The sequence below is a fragment of the Apodemus sylvaticus genome, chromosome 9 (genome assembly GCF_947179515.1).
Source record: "Apodemus sylvaticus chromosome 9, mApoSyl1.1, whole genome shotgun sequence".
NCBI classification, from domain to species: domain Eukaryota; kingdom Metazoa; phylum Chordata; class Mammalia; order Rodentia; family Muridae; genus Apodemus; species Apodemus sylvaticus.
In genome coordinates this window covers 92,209,351-92,228,996 of record NC_067480.1, presented here as the reverse complement: position 1 = coordinate 92,228,996, position 19,646 = coordinate 92,209,351, and the positions used below count along the sequence as shown (strand labels likewise).

General features: G+C 39.0%; 1 protein-coding gene across 3 annotated transcripts in view; it reads left to right on the top strand.

Annotated features, from left to right (window-relative positions):
* The window catches only part of LOC127692874 (regulating synaptic membrane exocytosis protein 1-like), a 230,438-nt gene that overhangs the window by 81,091 nt on the left and 129,701 nt on the right, over positions 1 to 19,646 (top strand). For 2 of the 3 annotated variants that reach the window (XM_052193485.1, XM_052193484.1), the window contains exon 2: positions 4,143 to 4,223. The exons of the other annotated variant lie outside the window; for it this stretch is intronic. In XM_052193485.1, the coding sequence (XP_052049445.1) occupies positions 4,143 to 4,223 (81 nt within the window). The remainder of the gene's footprint in view (positions 1 to 4,142; positions 4,224 to 19,646) is intronic. 3 annotated transcript variants of the gene reach the window in all.

Below are 19,646 nucleotides of genomic sequence, written 5' to 3'. Positions count from 1 at the left end.
TAACTAATTTAATACGATAAAAGACATGATTCAGAACACACAATAGATAACATATGTTTTAAAATTATACCACATTTCTGTAAAACTTTCCAAATATAATTTATAGTGAATAGTATTGTGATTCCAATTAACTCCACTCACTGTTTTATATGGTTCTCTTTCCTAAGGAAAAGGTATATTTCTCAGCAGATGGTTTCGTGAATGGAAATCTTCCTCTTCTTTCTCTTTCCTCTTTGTCTCTCTCCATCCCTCCCCTCTCTGTAAGTGTGTGGTGGAGTGGGAAATATAGTCAAGTGATTAGTATCATGCATCTTCTACAATCACTATGCTGTTGTTTAACTGCAGTTGTCTCCATGAATGATAAGAAATCCATGGGACTGAAAACAAACGTGCCAACAGTTATAGTCTATTATCAACAGCTTAGAGCGTGGTGAGTAGTCGCCCCACGCGAGCTGTGAAGCATCAAACAAGTTTAAATTTGGATAAAGTTTTATAAGTAGTGATGGTGTTTTTATGTAGAAGCCCTGGTAGAGGGAATGACCCATAACATCCAAATGGAGAGTATCAAAGAAGGGGAGAGGGAGGAGAGGGAGAGATAGCGAGGAGGGAAAGAGTGGGGAGGGAGAGACAGATTATGTAAATTGTGTTTCTTGAAGGCATTCAGAATTTTTAATTCACATGCTCCAGTATCTGAAAGCACATACACTTCCTGTTTGGAGAGACGAAAGCCCTTCTGTTGTCTCCTCCGCAGGCTTGTGGTGATGTGAATTTCTCTCCCCTGTGTATGTGCACGGAAGGTAGGAGTGGTTGAATGGGCAGTTGACAGCCACTCATTGAATTGATGGCCATAGTACTAAACCCAGCAGAGCTGAGGGCGGGGTCAGGAGGAGCATTCCCAGGAGGTAGCTTCAGAATGCCTCATTTGCATAAGTCTTCAGTGATGCCTGAGAGATAAAAGAAGGCTTATATGCAAGTACAGGACTGTAAGAATCCAGATCTGATTTTTTCCATCCAGTCATTGAAGACATGACAAAGTAATAGAGGTCAAAGGCCTTAAGCTCTTGCTCACACTGGAAAAGTCCCTGGAAGTGAAACTCATGCTGGATTTGTGCTCTCTGAATCCAGTGGACTAGAATCCTGGAGAGATTTAACTCAAATACCACTGTGATTCTTAAAGGATGAAGGGGTCTTATCATTATAATGTATCTAATGGGTAAGAAATAATGTAAATTTCTTGAGCTAAACAAATTCCATATATGAGAACTGTCAAAAACATTAAAATCGTAACTCTCCAAAGTGAGATACATTTCAATTATTGTTATAAAGGAATATTAATCTGTTTAGGCTAACAAAAACTCCTGAGAAAATTCAGGAGTTTCAATCTGTATTCAGTCTGACTTTTTCAGAGTCTAGAGTTTTCTTCTTTTTTTCTTTTGTTATGGGCAGCCCACAGGAGGAGATGATCACTCAAACACAGTTTATTGAAAGTCTTCATTGTAGCCAACTGGGGCTACATCCAAGCATTGGGTGTGGGGGGGGCGGGGCTGGGCCTAGCCTGAGGTGTCTAGAGCACAGGGTTTTTGAAGGGAAAAACCACATCTGGTATCATACTGGCAGCATCAGGGGATTCTGCAGAAGGAAGTGGGTTAGCCTAAGCTAACTAAGGTAAAGGGATAGCTGGAGGGCGTTTCTATGTAAACAGGCAGATTCACAGATGCTAAGATACATTAGCTAGGATATCCTGACCTTGGGTTCCTGGGATAGAGTTTGGTAGCTTTCCATGGGATCAACCATCAAGTAGGTCAAATTCTAGTTAAATTTAAAATGGCCACAGCAAGAGTACAAGAGGGTGGAGGGTCTGCACTCTCCTGCCTTGTCACAGTTGGAAGAATTCAGATTAGAAAATGTAGGTATATAAGAATCCCTTTAAACTGGATGAATAATTAGCAATTTAAAGCTAATTGTTTCTTCCCTCAAAACTGAGATTCAGTAGTTAGCTATGTCCATTGAAGAAACATATGTCCTCTGGGTAAAGATCAGTATGGGAAATATGAGGTTGTCTTGTTTCTGAGAATTAAGTCTAAATCAAGCTATCAAGCTTGCTTAGTTTTGCAGGGGTCGAATCCTGCCCCTTAGGGAGTTGAGACATTAGGGTAACCAACAGGTGTGAGGCCTGGGGTACAGAGTGAGCTCAGGACTAGCCTTGGCAAGTCAGTGTAAACCAAGACAGGGGACACAGCAGCGGTGGGCTCCTTGCCTCGATTCCATCTCCATTCGAAATGTACACATCTGTATGTAAATTAATTCCAAGTGCACTGAATTTGTAGACCAGTGTGCTTGTTTCTTACGATTTAAGATTCAAAGTTCAGAAATTCAGATCAAGGTTTTGTTTTGTTTTGTTTTGTTTCTTTGTTTTTTTTTTTGTTGTTGTTGTTGGTAAGTTTGTGTAACAAGTGCAAATGGAAGAATTATAGAAATAGGGCGAGTAGTTTCGTTTTAAAGCCAAACCACAGGGTCTTGAGATTAGATAACAGCTTTCTTCCAAAGACATGGCTTTGTACAGATACTTGGTCCTTAAGAGAGAAAAAGCAGAATTTTGATTCCTAAATTCTTGAAAAATTTTCCAACTAAGTGGTATTTTCAGAAGCCAGCCCATGTAGATCAAACAGGCTGTGTATGCTATTTTGGGCTGAGTGAGAATTGTCAACGATTTTTTTTCCAGTGCTCTGAAATTCAAGTTACTGGGCATTACACCTTGTGAAAGTGAGACTAGGAGTTCCAAGCCTGAGAAATTCTCATGGGTGGCTTCGAACAGCTGCTTCCCTGCAAGTCATCTTAGTACCAATACGTGTAGAACTTCTTCAGGAAGCTGAGGCAGTAGTGTGAGGTTTCCTTGCTCTCACCTGCCCATCTATAGGGCATCAGGAACAGCAGACTTAGCCTTTATCCCAGGAAGAAGGCATGGAGAGTTTGAAATGGCTCCCTCTTTCTTCTCCCATCATATTTACGTAGTGATTCCCGAGTGTACTTGCCAGTGGGATGAGCAGTATGTGTCTGTGTATGCACATTTCTGTGCCTGTGTTTGTGTCTACCTGTATGATTTCTTTCAGAAGTGGAGAATTTTGCCATGCAGCTTGTCCTCTGACAAACCAGTTTTGTGACCATTGTCTCACCAGAGATCTTCTGGAATAACATAATTGGCCCTAATTTTGAGGAATGTAGACAAATCCCCAAGAACATTCTTAAGAGCCAGGCTCATGCTTATAGGCCCTAGCATGTCAGGGCATTTATATCTAGCAAAGTCTATATATAATGTCCAGCTTCTGAAGCAGAACCAAGCCTCTCCATTTAGAGCTGTTTTTGGTTTAAAGCTTTGAGGTGATTACGAGTCATTCTAGTAGAGTCAAATGGAGGCGTTTCTAACTTTGGCCAATGGATACCTTCGGTACTATAAGCCCCATTAAGACTTAAGTAAGAATACCAACTCCTATTGCCCTTTGGAGCTCTGATATCTTATCTTCTGTATTTACTTTATCACGAAGGGCTTAAAATTAAGAGGTTGTCAAGAATCATTACTCATGTACACATACACACTTCCATTTGTACCTGTCCTTCGTCCCATTCTCCTCTTCTACTTGAGGAGAATTTGTATTATGGGGAAACATCTAGAGGCCTCTCAGATCTCTTTCAGCATAAGCAGAGAGACCTCTGTGGTAATCACCCATGGGCAATATGAGTTCGTATCTTTTAGTGAGCCAGCCAACGCCACAGAAATTTCTGCTTGATTTTTAACCTATCAACACAGCAGCTGCTCCTATTTTTAAGCTCTCAGATGCCTTCACATGGCGAGGCCAAGGCTTTCAATAGCATTGCTGCTATGGGGGAAAGCTGCTGACAATCATTTTACTGATGTTGAAAGGAAAATCAAATATTGAGGCCAGGATAAGATGTATGTGGGTACAGTTGAGCCTGTGGAAACCCAAGTCAAAGAATTCCAATGTCCAGGGCCTTTCCAGGCCCAAGGTTAATGGGCTCGACAAGACTTGCCTTTAGATTGGGTTGTCAGTATGGTGTTTAATTTCCAGATATGCTCTACCCTTTTATAATTAATAGTGCGTTGTGCTGTCTATCATGCGCCCCAGGTGTGTTGTCAGGGACATGGCGAAGCCTGCTGCCTGCAAAACACCAAGAAACGCTGAAAGCCAGCCCCATCAGCCACCACTGTAAGTACGGCATTGGTTTTATTGACTGAAAATGTCCCCTCTTACCCAGATCATTGATTACAGATTTATTAATCACTTTGCATGTGGGAGTAGATGCACTAGTGTCTCTACTGTGTGTGTAACGAAAAAGCTACCCCTAGTCAGTTAGATAAACAGGTGTGGAATGTGTGCCTTTGTCAAGTGATGTTGCTACTATCCTGTTGCAGGGAGCTGACTAGAGGAGAGGGAAACGTTTTGACAGTATCAGCATTTCTGAGTTTTGCTTTAGGTTATTATTATTATTATTATTATCATCATCATTGGTTGGGGGTGCATAAGACCTGGATCCTTAGTCTCTCAGAAGCGAGGAATCAATGATCAATATACATGCACGTGGGGTACCAAGTAGAAGCTACAGGAAACAGACAGGAAGCCGATCGATCTCCTAACCCTCATATGATAATGCTTAAAGGCAGTGAACAATCTCAAGAAATAGGGTTGTCTGCCTAGCTTCATGTTTATTTTTGAATTCTTAGGTGTGGGAAAAAGGATAATTAAATGTAACCAACCAAAGAGTAACATCGAGGGTGGGAGAAGACATCGAATATACAAACTTTTAGTTTCCCACATGGCATTTGAGGAGATAAAATGTTAGAATTCTGCACACCAGAGATGATGCAGTCAATCTTCATAATATAAGCGTTTTCCTAGTAAGAAAAGATGAAATTTTCCTTAAAATGCATAATCAGCAGCAGCTTCCTTAGCAGAAGCATTACTGAGAACCACTCACTACTGGGAAATGTCTCTTTCCAAAGTTTACAGGAAAAACCTTTGAAGAAATGTGTCTTTAGATGAATTTTCTTAACATCTTTTCAGCTATCCGAGAAATGTGTTTATGCAAAGCCAAAATTAAATGATGAAGCAGTAAAGAAAAAGCTCTGAAGAGAAAATTGAATTTTTCTGACTAGTCAATTTCTCTGGCAAGTTTTTATTAGTAATGATAAAAATTAAACAAAAATTAATGTTTTCCTAGGGTAATATAAATCTTTTATGGGCATTGCACAAGCCATCACACCCTACAGAATTTAAAATCTCTTTACATCTTACCTAATCAAAACCACATTTAAAATTGGATTTTGTGTCTTTGATACTATCTGTCCTTGCTGATTTCTCTTAAGGTTTGGCCATTGAAGTGCTTAGCTTTGGGGTGTTATATACAAGAACAAAGATTTGTAAATATTTGAAGCCTTAGTATATAACATTTTACAACAAAATTTAGGATAGTTAGTGACTGTGTTAAATATTTGGTCTCAACAATAGACTGGAATAACAATTTCTGCATAAGCAGTATTTTGTGATGAGAAAATTTGATTTGACCATGGTAAAAATGATTTAAATTACTTTGATGAATGTAAAAATTCATAAATACCCTAAGTGGTTATACCACAAACTCCCTCTATGTATTTCTACTTATATATTATGTAGTATTTTATTTTATATCTTGATTTGGGAATCTCACTGTTTTTAAGGCTTATCTATAAAATCCAAGGCTTAAGCTATCCTCCTGTCTCAGCTTCCCCAGTAGAGGGACAGGCATGTGTCACCATGTATGGGATTTTTAAAAAATAAATCCTTTTATTGTATGGACCATTTGCTTATGACAGAATTAGTCTTGATAATTCCCATAAATCTTATCTACTCTAAGTATCTCATGTCTTAAAATTAACATTGATTTATAATATTTCATACTGCCACACACACTAAAATACCTTTGTTTTACTTTATGTGTGTAACTTCCAGTGTACATGCTCCTCTTTGTACATGTATGTGCAGATGTGTACAGATGTTTAAGCACATAAATATGAAGGTCAGAGTTTGATGTCAGGTGTTTTTCACCAGTGCTCTCTGCCTTATCTTTCAGTCTGTGTGTGTGTGTGTGTGTGTGTGAAAGTGCATGTGTGCAGATTGTGTTTGAATGTGTGTGCATATGTATATGTGTATGTGCTCACGCAGAAGCCAGGTGCGATATTGGTGGTTCCTGCTCTATCTCAGCTCTATTCACTTGACACTAGGTGTCTCACAAAACAAGGTGCCGCGTTGGTAAGTCAGTGAATCCCGGTTATCTTCCTGTCCCTCTGCTTTGGAGCTGGTGGCACATGGTGACCATGCCATGCATTCTTACATAGGTGTTAGAGATCTGAACTCGGGTTTTCATGTCTGTGCAACGGGTACACATGCTTACTGTGACATTTTCTCAGGACATCTCCAGCTTCTGGTGTTTTGTTTTATTTTGTTTTGTTTGCTTTGAGTCAAAGTCTTTCACTGAACCGGATTAGCTAGACTCTCTGGACAAGGAGCTCAGAAGAGCCTGCCTTTCATCACTGGTGTGACAGAAGCACAGAGCTGAATCTGCTTTATGTAGATGCTAGACCTCAGAACTCGGATCCTTGTATCATGAAGCAAGCACTTGACACACTGAGACCTCTGTGGAGTGACTTATTTTATTCATTTTAGTGCTGTGGTGAATCCTTGCAGTACACATGGAAGGCAATCACTGTATTACAGAGCTGCTTCTCAGCAGTGCACAATTACATTTTAACTGGGCTCACTGGTTGTAAGTTCCACATTCACTTATGTTCACTTATAAGTTACAAAGTAGCAAATATTGTTATCTCCAGTTAAGTCTTTAGACTTTCTTTCCCTTCCCTACCCTTCTCCACTGTCTACTTTTGAGACAAGGATACTATAGCCTTGGCTGTCCTGAAATTCACTATATAGACCAGTTTGGTATCAAACCCACAGCAATGGGTTTGCCTCTGACTCCCCAGTGCTAAGATTCAAGGTGTAGTCACTACACTAGGCAAAAGCACGATTGGTTACTATTTCTTTTTATTGTCCCTTTTTATATCAATTAAAATTGTTTATGCTCCTATAGTTGGAAACTAGTAACATGTTATTAGGTTCAACTTAAGTTATGACTCATTTCCAACTATAGGAGTATAAACAAATTTAATTGATGTAAAAAGTTGGTAAATATTAGTAACCAAAACTTATTCTAAAAGTTTGAAAGTTTCTATTCTAAAAGTAGAATAGATAATGATAAGGCTCCACTCCAGATTAGGATTATTAGGACAAAGTTATTATTCAAGGTAAATGAGTTGAGGTATACATTTTAATATCCATCACAATTAGTTATGAGGCTTTCACTGATGGAGTTTAATTAGATTAGCATAGTCAAGTGCATACACACACATATGAAATTGCTCTACTTTGTTGCAAGTGGGGAGAAATATAATTTGAATATAACATAAATGAGAACAATGACAAATTAGTGCACAGCCTTTGTAATAGTTCATGGAGAGATGTAGAGGATTTAGAGGAGAAACTCAGATCATGGAAGGAGTCATTTGAGAGCTAGAATCTAGTGTTTGTGGATAGAGCTTTCTGGTTAATTGAACGTATGCATAAAGGCAGAAATTTAGTGCAGCCACCATATTCATGTTTAGATGATTGATGGACACAGTGATCAGGAAACTAAGTTAAGGATATAAACCAAATCTAGGATAGATGGCCAGCATGGTGGTGAGTGTAGACATTTTGTTAGTGATATCGTCGTATCTCTGTGTTAACCAGTTTTATAATTTTAATATACTGTTGAGGCTATCTGATGTGCTCAGATAAGTCTGGCAGCAGGTGGCATCATGAAAGTTCTTTGGGTGAAAAAAACACATCAGAGAGAGAGAAAGAAAGAAAGAGAGATGGGGAAAGGAGGAAAGAGGAGAGAGGAGAGGAGAGGAGAGGAGAGAGAAGAGAGGAGAGATTTGGATAAACCAGTGCTTAAAAAGATAGAACAAGTAAGAACCTTTTGAGATTATCTGAGTAACTAAAAAGTATGCTCAGAATCAAGGTAGTGCAAATATTCATGAGGGGAATTCAACTTGTTCCGTGAAATACAAAGTTCAGGAAATAACTGCATGGATTGGAAGCGAACCATGAGTTGGGTCATACCGAGGTGGTGGAGAGCAATGGTGAGGCAGTTTGAGTCCATGAGCAGGTCGAATTACTGTAGTTGTTTGAGTCGGAGAAGGAAATGAGAAGCCAAGATCAGAAGATGATGCTTGAGGCTGACTTTTCTGAGACACCATCCTGAGCTCAGGATGTTCGGGAGAGTCACTCTGTGCTTGGTAGACAGACAGGAAGCAGAATACTGTGCATGCTTTATGCATTCTCTTGTTCATGATCCACAGAGACACATTGACACGGTTGATGTTCTTGAAAGCTTTGTAAACTATTCAAAAATTCCTTTATGATATTATCAAAATGTCACTAGATCATGTTTTAAGCATTTTACGTGGGTTATCGTTTAATCAAAGCAGCAAATACATCAAAATATTGGTAGGTTTCAACAAATTAAATCATATGTCCACTATCCCCTCAGAATGAAGATATGTAGGTAAAATTAATATGAAATTTTTGTTTCTTGGCTTTCTTCTCAAGTTGGAGAAGAAGGGGAAATTATAGAATCCAATAAATTATGAACATGGTAACTGCTACTCTATACTTCTATTTAAGAGAGGAAATGGTCTGTTTCATTTAGCTTTAGTCTTGCAAGGGAATGATTTAAAGAGCTTGTGATAGTTAATATGAATTCTGAGTTTAGTAGCTGGGTAAATTTGGAGTATAGTTTCTAGGACAGAAGAACTGCTCACAACATCAAGTTGCATTGGATAATTTAAAACATGTTCTCATTGCCAGAGCCTGTGACTAAGTGCATTTTTCTCTAACTTGGTATTGAGGTTACTCTTAGGAGTGAATGTAGGCTTTACCCTGGCCCGTTATACCATGGTGGTCAAACCTTTTATGGGATGTTTCTTATCCTAGATATGTGATCTGAGATGAAACATTCCCCATTTATGTGGTCTTAGGGTTTCCAATGGCCATTCTCTGTCCTTTCTGCCACCTCTCTTCAAGAAACCACCCTGTGGTAAGGACAATCTGTATCCTCCCCTGGATCTTCCTAGGTGCCATCTGCATTGATGCTTTTGATATAAGCATGTGTGCCACACACGTCCTTCTTTCTCCAACGCTTCAGATGAGTCAGCCTTGAACTGATGACAAAGCTGCCATCACTGTTTTCTTTTAATAGGCTTACTTCTGCAGATCTCAAGGGCATGGCTTTTTCAGCAATAACAACTTTTGTGCAGACTTAATCATACCCCAGAGATTTCTAAGGACCAACATACATGGTTCCAGAACCAATTTAATCACTTAAATTGTGGTAGTATACATTTAACCTACTTTTAAATAGCCTACCCCAAGCTCTAAAAATAAACACCAGGTAATATTCCTGTGTGTGTGTGTGTATTACAGTTATATATTTATATCTAACAACACAGTTTTATCTCTGATACTAAACCAAAATGTGTCTCTAATGATGTAGGCAGATATTCTTGTCACTATGTTACTGTGTATTTAAACTCTTCACATCATACATGACCTTTAGTTTATGTGGCCAGCTGCTCACAGCTAAACCTTGCTTTGGCAGTAAACAGAGTACATGGTGTCATCCTTAGTATGTAGATTTTCCATCTTGAATGACTTCCTCCAAAGTCTAAGAATGAACCTTTCAACATTAAATCTCACCCATCCCTAGTTTTAGAACTTTCCTCCCTCTGTCCCTTCTGAGCTGTGTCATCTTTCCTGCCCCTGAAGTTATTCAAAATTTCTACAGTCTTTTTCTAAACACTTTTGATTTTTTTTTAAAATCACAGCACAGATGTGGTCCACCCCTTCCTTCAGTGGAATCATGTTAAATCAGCTTTGATGCAAAGGAGGCATTGAGAGAAAGGGGAGTGGATGTCTTCAGCTGGCAGCAGTGTGTGCAGTAGTATAAGCAATTTCTTCCTTCCTTGACTATGAGTTGGCCTATTCATTCTCCTCTCAGGAAATACTGGTCTGCACCGATTGCATAGAATAATGCCTGGTTCTAAGGATTGTGTGGATCACTTCAAAGGTTAATTCGGATGAAATCCGAGTTATTAAAAAAATGTTCAAGGACCTTAAGGTTCTAAGAACTGATAGACATCAGAGGAGAAGTTTGGCAGTTAGAAGTCAACCTTGTAAAGAGCCAGAGGAAGGGAACATGAGGCAGGGGAGAGGGGACACACATCAGTCCTCATAGGGTTCATGCGTATGTTTAAGAAACTGATGGAAATTCAAGGAAAGCAAGGAGGAGGGCAGCAGGGGTTAAGACAAACAGATCCTGTAGTCCAGAGGCCTGCAGCCCTTTGAGTCCATTTCCTGAGAAGTCACTCACAGAAGAAAAAAATCATGATGCAGTGTAAGTCACCAGTGGGCTAGCAGACATTTAGGGAGTCTTGGCAGTCCAATCATGGCTAATATTGGCAAGGTTGATAAACTGAAGCAAGAGGAATGTAGTCAATGACTTGTCCAATGATGCAGTAGAAATAGAGTAGTCAGGTTGGTTTTGCTGCTGTTGTAGATACCATAACCAAAAGCTCCTTGGGAGACAAGGTTTTGTTTGTTTGTTTGTTTTTATTTTTTGTTTGTTTGTTTTTTTTTTTTTACTTATGTCTTAATCCATTATTACTATGGGAAGTCCAAGCAGGAGCTCCAGGACAGGACCGTGGAAGCAGAAACTGTGGAGGAAGGCTACTCACTCACTGGCCTGTGCACTGGCTCATGTCCATCTACTCTAAGGACAAGGACTACCTTCCCAGGGAGGACACCACCCAGAGTCCCACATAAATCACCAATCAAGACTGTTCTTTGATGCCGTGGTCTCACGCCATTTTGATAGAATAAACCTTCAATTGAACATCGCTCTTCTCCGATGATTCTAGCTTATGCCAAATTGATAGTAAAGACTAACTAGGACTGGGGTAGAAATTTGAGAGCATGTGTGACCTCTAACATACCTTGTGTTCCCTGAGTCAAGATTGCACTGATGTGTCTCCTCATATAGCTGTAAACAGGCACACGATGGAAAACACACGTGAAACTAAATATTCTAGAGATCTTATTTATATTACTTTAGTAATTTAGTGTAAAACTTGTCTTGAAGATGAAAAAAACCTATGGATAGAGAAATTGAATAAAAATGCAAGTATTAGATTTTTCAATCTTTAGCAAATTCATTTTGTGTGTTTTTCCCCACTATGATGATCTATTGAGACAGAAGATTTAATAATTCTGTCATTGAACATTCCAAAGAAAATAAATATTTAATAATGTATACCAGATAAAGTATTTCTACTTAAAGCAAATGTACTTCTTACTAAGTAAAATCTATTTAAGAAGGAATGGAACATGTCTGTCATAAGCAAAGAATATTTTAGACATATATTTTATCTCAAATAGATATAATGTCAGGGATATATTTTCAGTCAGATGATTTTGTCAAAATTGTAATGCGTGTTTTTTCACACACAATGCTGGATAAATCAGGATCATAGTTCCTGTACCATGTGCAGTAGGATCCATTTAAATTTTCTATTGATTTCAGAAGTAACAAGAGATCCAAGTAGACAATTATGTGTTGTTTTTTTATTTGTCATTTAGAATGAAATCAGAACAGCCAGTAACTTGAAAACAGGGAATCTGAGGAACAGTGACATTTCCAATTCATGGTTATAATTAGAGTGACAGAACTTTAAAAAAAAAGTGTGGCTTTCATAGTCTTCCTTTTCTTTTTGCGGTTTGCTGGCTAAGGCACATCATTCTATGCCAATTCAACAGAGCCCCTCTTTTCTGCTGTAATTCCGTTCATAATAACGTTGTGTGTCTTTCTTTCAGCATGCTCAGAGGAAGCTAACTCATTCAGTTTCTTGGGTATTCAATCTTCAGCTCTATAAAAAGTGGTTATGTGTTGTCACGAGCTGGCTAGTCCTTGGTTGCTTTCACCGCTGTAGCATAGTTGATAGCACTGCCCCCACCTTTTAAAATTTTTATGTTTATATTTAATTTTTAAAAAATGCATTCTTTTCTCACATAATATCTCATGAGGCTCATTTTCTCTCCCTCCTACTCCTTCCTCCTCTTCCAGCCTCCACCCCTATCCACTCTTCCTCCGATTCCCTTCAGAAAAGGGAGGGCCTCCCAGGGATATCAACCAAATATGGCATATCAAGTTGCAGTAAGACTAGGCACCTTCCCTCATATTAAGCTGAATGAGGCAACCCAGTAGGAGGAAGTGGGTCCCAAAATAAAGCAAAATAACGAACCTAGCAAAATCATCATCAGAGAGGCTTCAGACAGCAACCAATGGAAACAGATGTGGAGACCCATAGTCAAACGTGAGGTGCAGTTGTTCGGACCAGGAGGAGGAGAAAGGATTGTAAGAGTCAGAGAGGTCAAGGATACCACAAGAAAACCTTCAGCTGTAGGAGCTCTCTAGTGGAGTTCTTTGGGTCACTTAGGTAGACGATCATGTCGTCTGCAAATAATGATAGTTTGACTTCTTCCTTTCCAATTTGTATCCCTTTGACCTCCTTATGTTGTCGAATTGCCTGAGCTAGTACCTCAAGTACAATATTGAAGAGATAAGGAGAAAGGGGGCAGCCTTGTCTGGTCCCTGATTTCAGTGGGATTGCCTCTGCGAGCGTATATGAGGCCAGGTGAGTTGATTCTGAAGGTTTTCTTTTTTTTTCTTTTTCTTTTTTTTTTTATTCGATATAATTTATTTACATTTCAAATGATTTCCCCTTTTCTAGCCCCCCCACTCCCCGAAAGTCCCGTAAGCCCCCTTCTCTTCCCCTGTCCTCCCTCCCACCCCTTCCCACTTCCCCGTTCTGGTTTTGCCGAATACTGTTTCACTGAGTCTTTCCAGAACCAGGGGCCACTCCTCCTTTCTTCTTGTATCTCATTTGATGTGTGGATTATGTTTTGGGTATTCCAGTTTTCTAGGTTAATAACCACTTATTAGTGAGTGCATACCATGATTCACCTTTTGAGTCTGGGTTACCTCACTTAGTATGATGTTCTCTAGCTCCATCCATTTGCCTAAGAATTTCATGAAAATTAATAATAATAATAATAATAATAATAATGTGTATGAATGTTTGGCCTGCATTATGTATATACATCAAGTGATGAATGATACTTTCAGGATTTAGAAGAGGATTTAGAAGATTTTTGAATCTTATGGAACTGGGGTTGTTTGGTTGTGAGTTATTGTGTGGATGCTGAGTACCAAACCTGGGTTCTCTGTAAAACTAATAAATACTATTAACTCCTGAGCCAGTAGGTACTCTCAAATCTTGCATTTTAAACGTTTGCTGCAAATCTTTCCTACTGGGTGCGCAGATTCGTTCTTTACTGTCAACTTGTACAATGGAGAGTCACTTGGAAGCAGGAATTTGAACTAAGCAACTTTCCAGATGAGACTGGCCTAGGGCCACGTCGGTGGAAGTTTGTCTTGATTTATGATTGATGTGAGAGGACCCAGCCCACGGCAGGCAACGGGTGGATTTGGGCTATATAGAAAAGCTATCTGAGCATCAGCCAGGATGCAACTGCGGAACAGAATCCCTCCCTACTGTCTTCCTGAGTTTAGGTTTCCACCTTGACTTACCTCAGTGATGTATTGTGACCTAGATGTATAAGGTGACCAAACCCTTTCCTCCCCTAAGCTGGCTTTGGTCATATTATGTGTATGAATGTTTTGCCTACATGTATGTATATGTACCAGGTGCAAGCCTGGTGCTCTCAGAAGGCAGAAGAGGGTGTTGGATTCTGGAGAACTGGAGTGTTGTATGGTTGTGAACTCAAGTCTTCTGCAAAAGCAATCAGTGCTTTGAGGACATGCATTTTATTACAAGAACAGAAAGCAAATGAGGGTTCTAAGTAACTCAAGTCCAGCTGTTTTATTTCTTAAAGTTCTCATTTTATCACATGGGTAACAGAAAGAAAATTAATATTATTAAAACTTTGTGGATGAAGTTAAATGTATATCCAGAAAAAGTTGAGTTGTATACTGTGTGTACTGGCTAGTTTTGTGTATCAACTTGACACAGGCTGGAGTTATCACAAAGAAAGGAGCTTCAGTTGGGGAAGTGCCTCTATAAGATCCAGTTGTGGGGCATTTTCTCAATTAGTGATCAAGTGGGGAGGGCCCCTTGTGGGTGGTACCACTTTTGGGGTGGTGCTCTTGGGATCTATAAGAGAGCAGGCTGAGCAAGCCAGGGAAAGCAAGCCAGTAAGAAACATCCCTCCATGGCCTCTGCATCAGCTCCTGCTTCCTGACCTGCTTGAGTTCCAGTCCTGACTTCCTTTAGTGATGAACTGCAATGTGGAAGTGTAAGCTGAGTAAACTCTTTCCTTCCCAACTTGCTTCTTGGTTATGCTGTTTGTGCAGGAATAGAAACCCTGACTAAGACACTGTTTAAGGCCCTATATAAATATTGACCTATTTTTCTACAACAACAGTGGACAATCTCTAGTGGTCTGTAATTTCATTCATTTAATAAATCTTTATCTAGATCTTAAGTATCCTCATACCACATAATTTAAAAAACAATATATAGTCAATCCAGAGCAGTGTATGTTCATCTTTTCATCTCTACATATTTATGGGAGTGAAGTGAAAAGTATGGGTACACTATACAAAGGCATGGTTCCCATACAGTAGAATACAAAATTACCCCTAAGATGCATATGGAGAAGGGGTAGGAAATAAGTATTAGGGAATATTCTGCAAATGATGTGGACATATCCATGTGATCCAAAATTACTGATACATACCATGTATGCTCATTAAGAATGATGACTAATTGAGATTGGGTGATAATTTCTCGAGTAGAAATTAATGTGAACACCACTCAACTGAACTTCATTTTTAAAGCTCATGAACAGGAACTGCAAAGAGAACGTGATATTGGCAATATTATAATTAGAAAGTTCCTGAGCCCCAGGGCCCAGCCTGGTTGCTCTGTGAATCACTGCTATTTCCCCTGCAGCTCTACAGAGTCATTTGTTCAAATGTGAATGGTCTGCCCGTGCCAAGAAAATAGATGGTTGTTGTACAAAAACAGGAAGCATATAGCCGTAAGAGAATCTGTACTCGCAATGAGAGGAAAGTGCTAAGGAGAAAGAAAAGGCAAAGGAAAAAAAGAGCATCTCAAGACCATAGGCAAAGTGTGCAGAACATCATTACTGTATAGCAAAGAAAATCATAATGATAGATAAACAAATACATTTACCCATTATATAGTCAATATATATTGAAGATATATCTAAACTCTTCATTAAATTTAGATATTATATATATGTATACATAGAGACATATGTAGATATGTATATCTATATTTGCATATATCTGTATATATATACATCTGTGTATATTGATTATATAAAATATGTAACATAGGTTTATTAATATGTATATACAGTTATATGTGTATATATGTATATATGTGTACACACACACACACACACACACACACACACACACACATGCATATATATATGCAAGAGGTAGGATGCCAAAGAAGATTGCTTTTTTTTTCCAACTTCTTTTTTTTAAATTTATTGATATATTTATTTACATTTCAAATGATTTCCCCTTTTCTGGACCCCCACTCCCCGAAAGTCCCATCAGTCCCCTTCCCTCCCCCTGTTTTCCCACCTAATCCTTCCCACTTCCCTGTTCTGATTTTGTTCTATACTGCTTCACTGAGTCTTTCCAGAGCAAGGGGCCACTCCTCCGTTCTTCTTGTACCTCATTTGATGTGTGGATTATGTTTTGGGTATTCCAGTTTTCTAGGTTAATATCCACTTATTAGTGAGTGCATACCATGATTCATCTTTTGAGTCTGTGTTACCTCACTTAGTATGATGTTCTCCAGCTCCATCCATTTGCCTAAGAATTTCATGAATTCATTGTTTCTAATGACTGAATAGTACTCCATTGTGTATATATACCACGTTTTTTGCATCCACTCTTCTGTTGAGGGATACCTGGGTTCTTTCCAACTTCTGGCAATTATAAATAGGGCTGCTATGAACATAGTAGAACATGTATCCTTATTACATGCTGGGGAATATTTTGGGTATATGCCCAGGAGTGGTATAGCAGGATCTTCTGGAAGTGAGGTGCCCAGTTTTCGGAGGAACCGCCAGACTGATTTCCAGAGTGGTTGTACCAATTTGCAACCCCCCCAGCAGTGGAGGAGTGTTCCTCTTTCTCCACACCCTCTCCAGCACCTGCTGTCTCCTGAATTTTTAATCTTAGCCATTCTGACTGGTGTAAGGTGAAATCTCAGGGTTGTTTTGATTTGCATTTCCCTAATGACTAATGAAGTTGAGCATTTTTTAAGATGCTTCTCCGCCATCCGAAGTTCTTCAGGTGAGAATTCTTTGTTTAACTCTGTACCCCATTTTTAATAGGGTTGTTTGGTTTTCTGGAGTCTAACTTCTTAAGTTCTTTATATATATTGGATATTAGCCCTCTATCTGATGTAGGATTGGTGAAGAACTTTTCCCAATTTGTTGGTTGCCGATTTGTCCTCTTGATGGTGACCTTTGCCTTACAGAAACTTTGTAATTTTATGAGGTCCCATTTGTCAATTCTTGATCTTAGAGCATATGCTATTGGTGTTCTGTTCAGAAACTTTCTCCCTGTACCGATCTCCTCAAGGATCTTCCCCAGTTTCTTTTCCATTAGCTTCAGAGTATCTGGCTTTATGTGGAGGTCCTTGATCCATTTGGATTTGAGCTTAGTACAAGGAGACAAGGATGGATCAATTCATGTTCTTCTGCATGCTGACCTCCAGTTGAACCAGCACCATTTGTTGAAAAGGCTATCTTTTTTCCATTGGATGTTTTCAGCCACTTTGTTGAGGATCAAGTGGCCATAGGTGTGTGGGTTCATTTTTGGATCTTCAATCCTGTTCCATTGATCCCCCTGCCTGTCACTGTACCAATACCATGCAGTTTTTAACACTATTGCTCTGTAGTATTGCTTGAGGTCAGGGATACTGATTCCCCCAGAATATCTTTTGTTGCTGAGAATAGTTTTAGCTATCCTGGGTTTTTTGTTATTCCAGATGAATTTGATAATTGTTCTTTCTAACTCTGTGAAGAATTGAGTTGGGATTTTGATGGGTATTGCATTGAATCTGTATATTGCTTTTGGCAAAATGGCCATTTTAACTATATTGATCCTGCCAATCCATGAGCATGAGAGGTTTTCCCATTTTTTTGAGGTCTTCTTCCATTTCCTTCTTCAGAGTCTTGAAGTTCTTGTCATACAGACCTTTCACATGTTTGGTAAGAGTCACCCCAAGATACTTTATACTGTTTGTGGCTATTGTGAAGGGGGTCATTTCCCTAATTTCTTTCTCAGCCTGCTTATCCTTTGAGTATAGGAAGGCCACTGATTTGCTTGAGTTGATTTTATAACCTGCCACTTTGCTGAAGTTGTTTATCAGCTGTAGGAGTTCTCTAGTGGAGTTTTTTGGGTCACTTAGGTAGACTATCATGTCATCTGCAAATAATGATAGTTTGACTTCTTCCTTTCCAATTTGTATCCCTTTGACCTCCTTATGTTGTCGAATTGCCCAAGCTAGTACCTCAAGTACAATATTGAAAAGATAAGGAGAAAGGGGGCAGCCCTGTCTAGTCCCTGATTTTAGTGGGATTGCTTCAAGTTTCTCTCCATTTAGTTTGATGCTGGCTACCGGTTTGCTGTATATTGCTTTAACAATGTTTAGGTATGGGCTTTGAATTCCTGTTCTTTCCAAGACTTTAAGCATGAAAGGATGCTGAATTTTGTCAAGTGCTTTTTCAGCATCCAATGAAATGACCACCAAAAAAAGCACAGGACCAGATGGTTTCAGTGCAGAATTCTATCAGACCTTCAAAGAAGACCTAACACCAATACTCTTCAAACTATTCCACAAAATAGAAACAGAAAGAACCCTACCCAATTCCTTCTACAAAGCTACAATTACGCTGATACCAAAACCACACAAAGATCCAACAAAGAAAGAAAACTTCAGACCAATCTCTCTTATGAACATCGATGCAAAAATACTCAATAAGATTCTTGCCAACCGAATCCAAGAACACATCAAAAAGATCATCCACCATGATCAAGTAGGCTTTATCCCAAGGATGCAGAGTTGGTTCAATATACGGAAATCCATCAATGCAATCCACTACATAAACAAACTCAAAGAAAAAAAACCAAAGAAGATTTCTTATGTCTTACTTAACTTCTAGTAACGTTAATACCCATTGTTTTCCAATAACCTGTATATATGGGATGTATTTTAACATTCATTAATTTTTCCTCACACAATATTAGCAACATAACCAATTAAAAAGACGTGTCTAACAAGTAGAAATACCATTTAAAAACATCACAACAAGGCTAGGAAACAGCCTACAGTTTTTCAAGAATACTAGCCTCTATCCCAAGATGGTAGATCAGGGGAATTGGTTAGGGCTGAGAACACTTGATATTTTACTTCATGCATTCTATGACATATATACTATCTGAAGTTTTTCTCTAATTATGTCAAATATAAATTTTGCATACAGCCTGTGTTTCTGCACAAAATTAGAGGGTGAGGAAACAAGGCACCATAAGCTAATATAAAATAAAACTGTATAAGATAAAAAATGGCTCAGTGGAATAATGGATGATTACGTCCATGGCTAAGCAGTTAAGTAAGCTTGAATGGTACTTTGTAAAAATATGTTAGTAAATAGTATTATATGAAAATTTATATTCTCTCTCTCTCTCTCTCATATATATATATATATATATATGTATATATATATATATATATATATATAAATCTTGGTAATCTACTTGAATAGTGAGTTGTAATCACATAAGGAAACAATGGAACCATTGGCTGAGAAAATAATTTGAGCCCAGGTTCTGAACTGTGAATGAAGCCACAAGCAAGTGTAGTCTCGGTATATGCTCTGTCTTGTAAACCTGGAAAAGGAGGTTGGGGCTAGTTGATGGATGTCCTTAAAAATCCATCCTCTCGAAACTAGTTTCATTCAGAAGGAGGACATGAGAGTCGGTAGACTTGGAGCCATCCACTTGAAAGATCTGCTTCTGGATAATGAGTCTGCAGAGAGTATCCATAATGGGTGAGGATAGGGTTCTCCTGGAGAGAAAGGGGCCAATTAGTAGGTGATTAAAATAGACCAGACATGGTTATTAATAGGAACGATAATGACGGTGCTTACAGAGAAGATGGATGAGTGCGCTCTGAAAGGAGAGGGGATCAGCCCCTGGTGACAAGGGAATGGAGCCACGAAGAATGGGAGAGGAAAAGCTCAGTGTTCATAGGACCAAGGACCTCTCCTAAGCAGGGGGAGCGAGGATGGGATGGGGTCTCCGGGAGGCGGGCGGAAACCTGGAAAGGGGATAACATTTGAAATGTAAGTAAAGAAAATATCCAG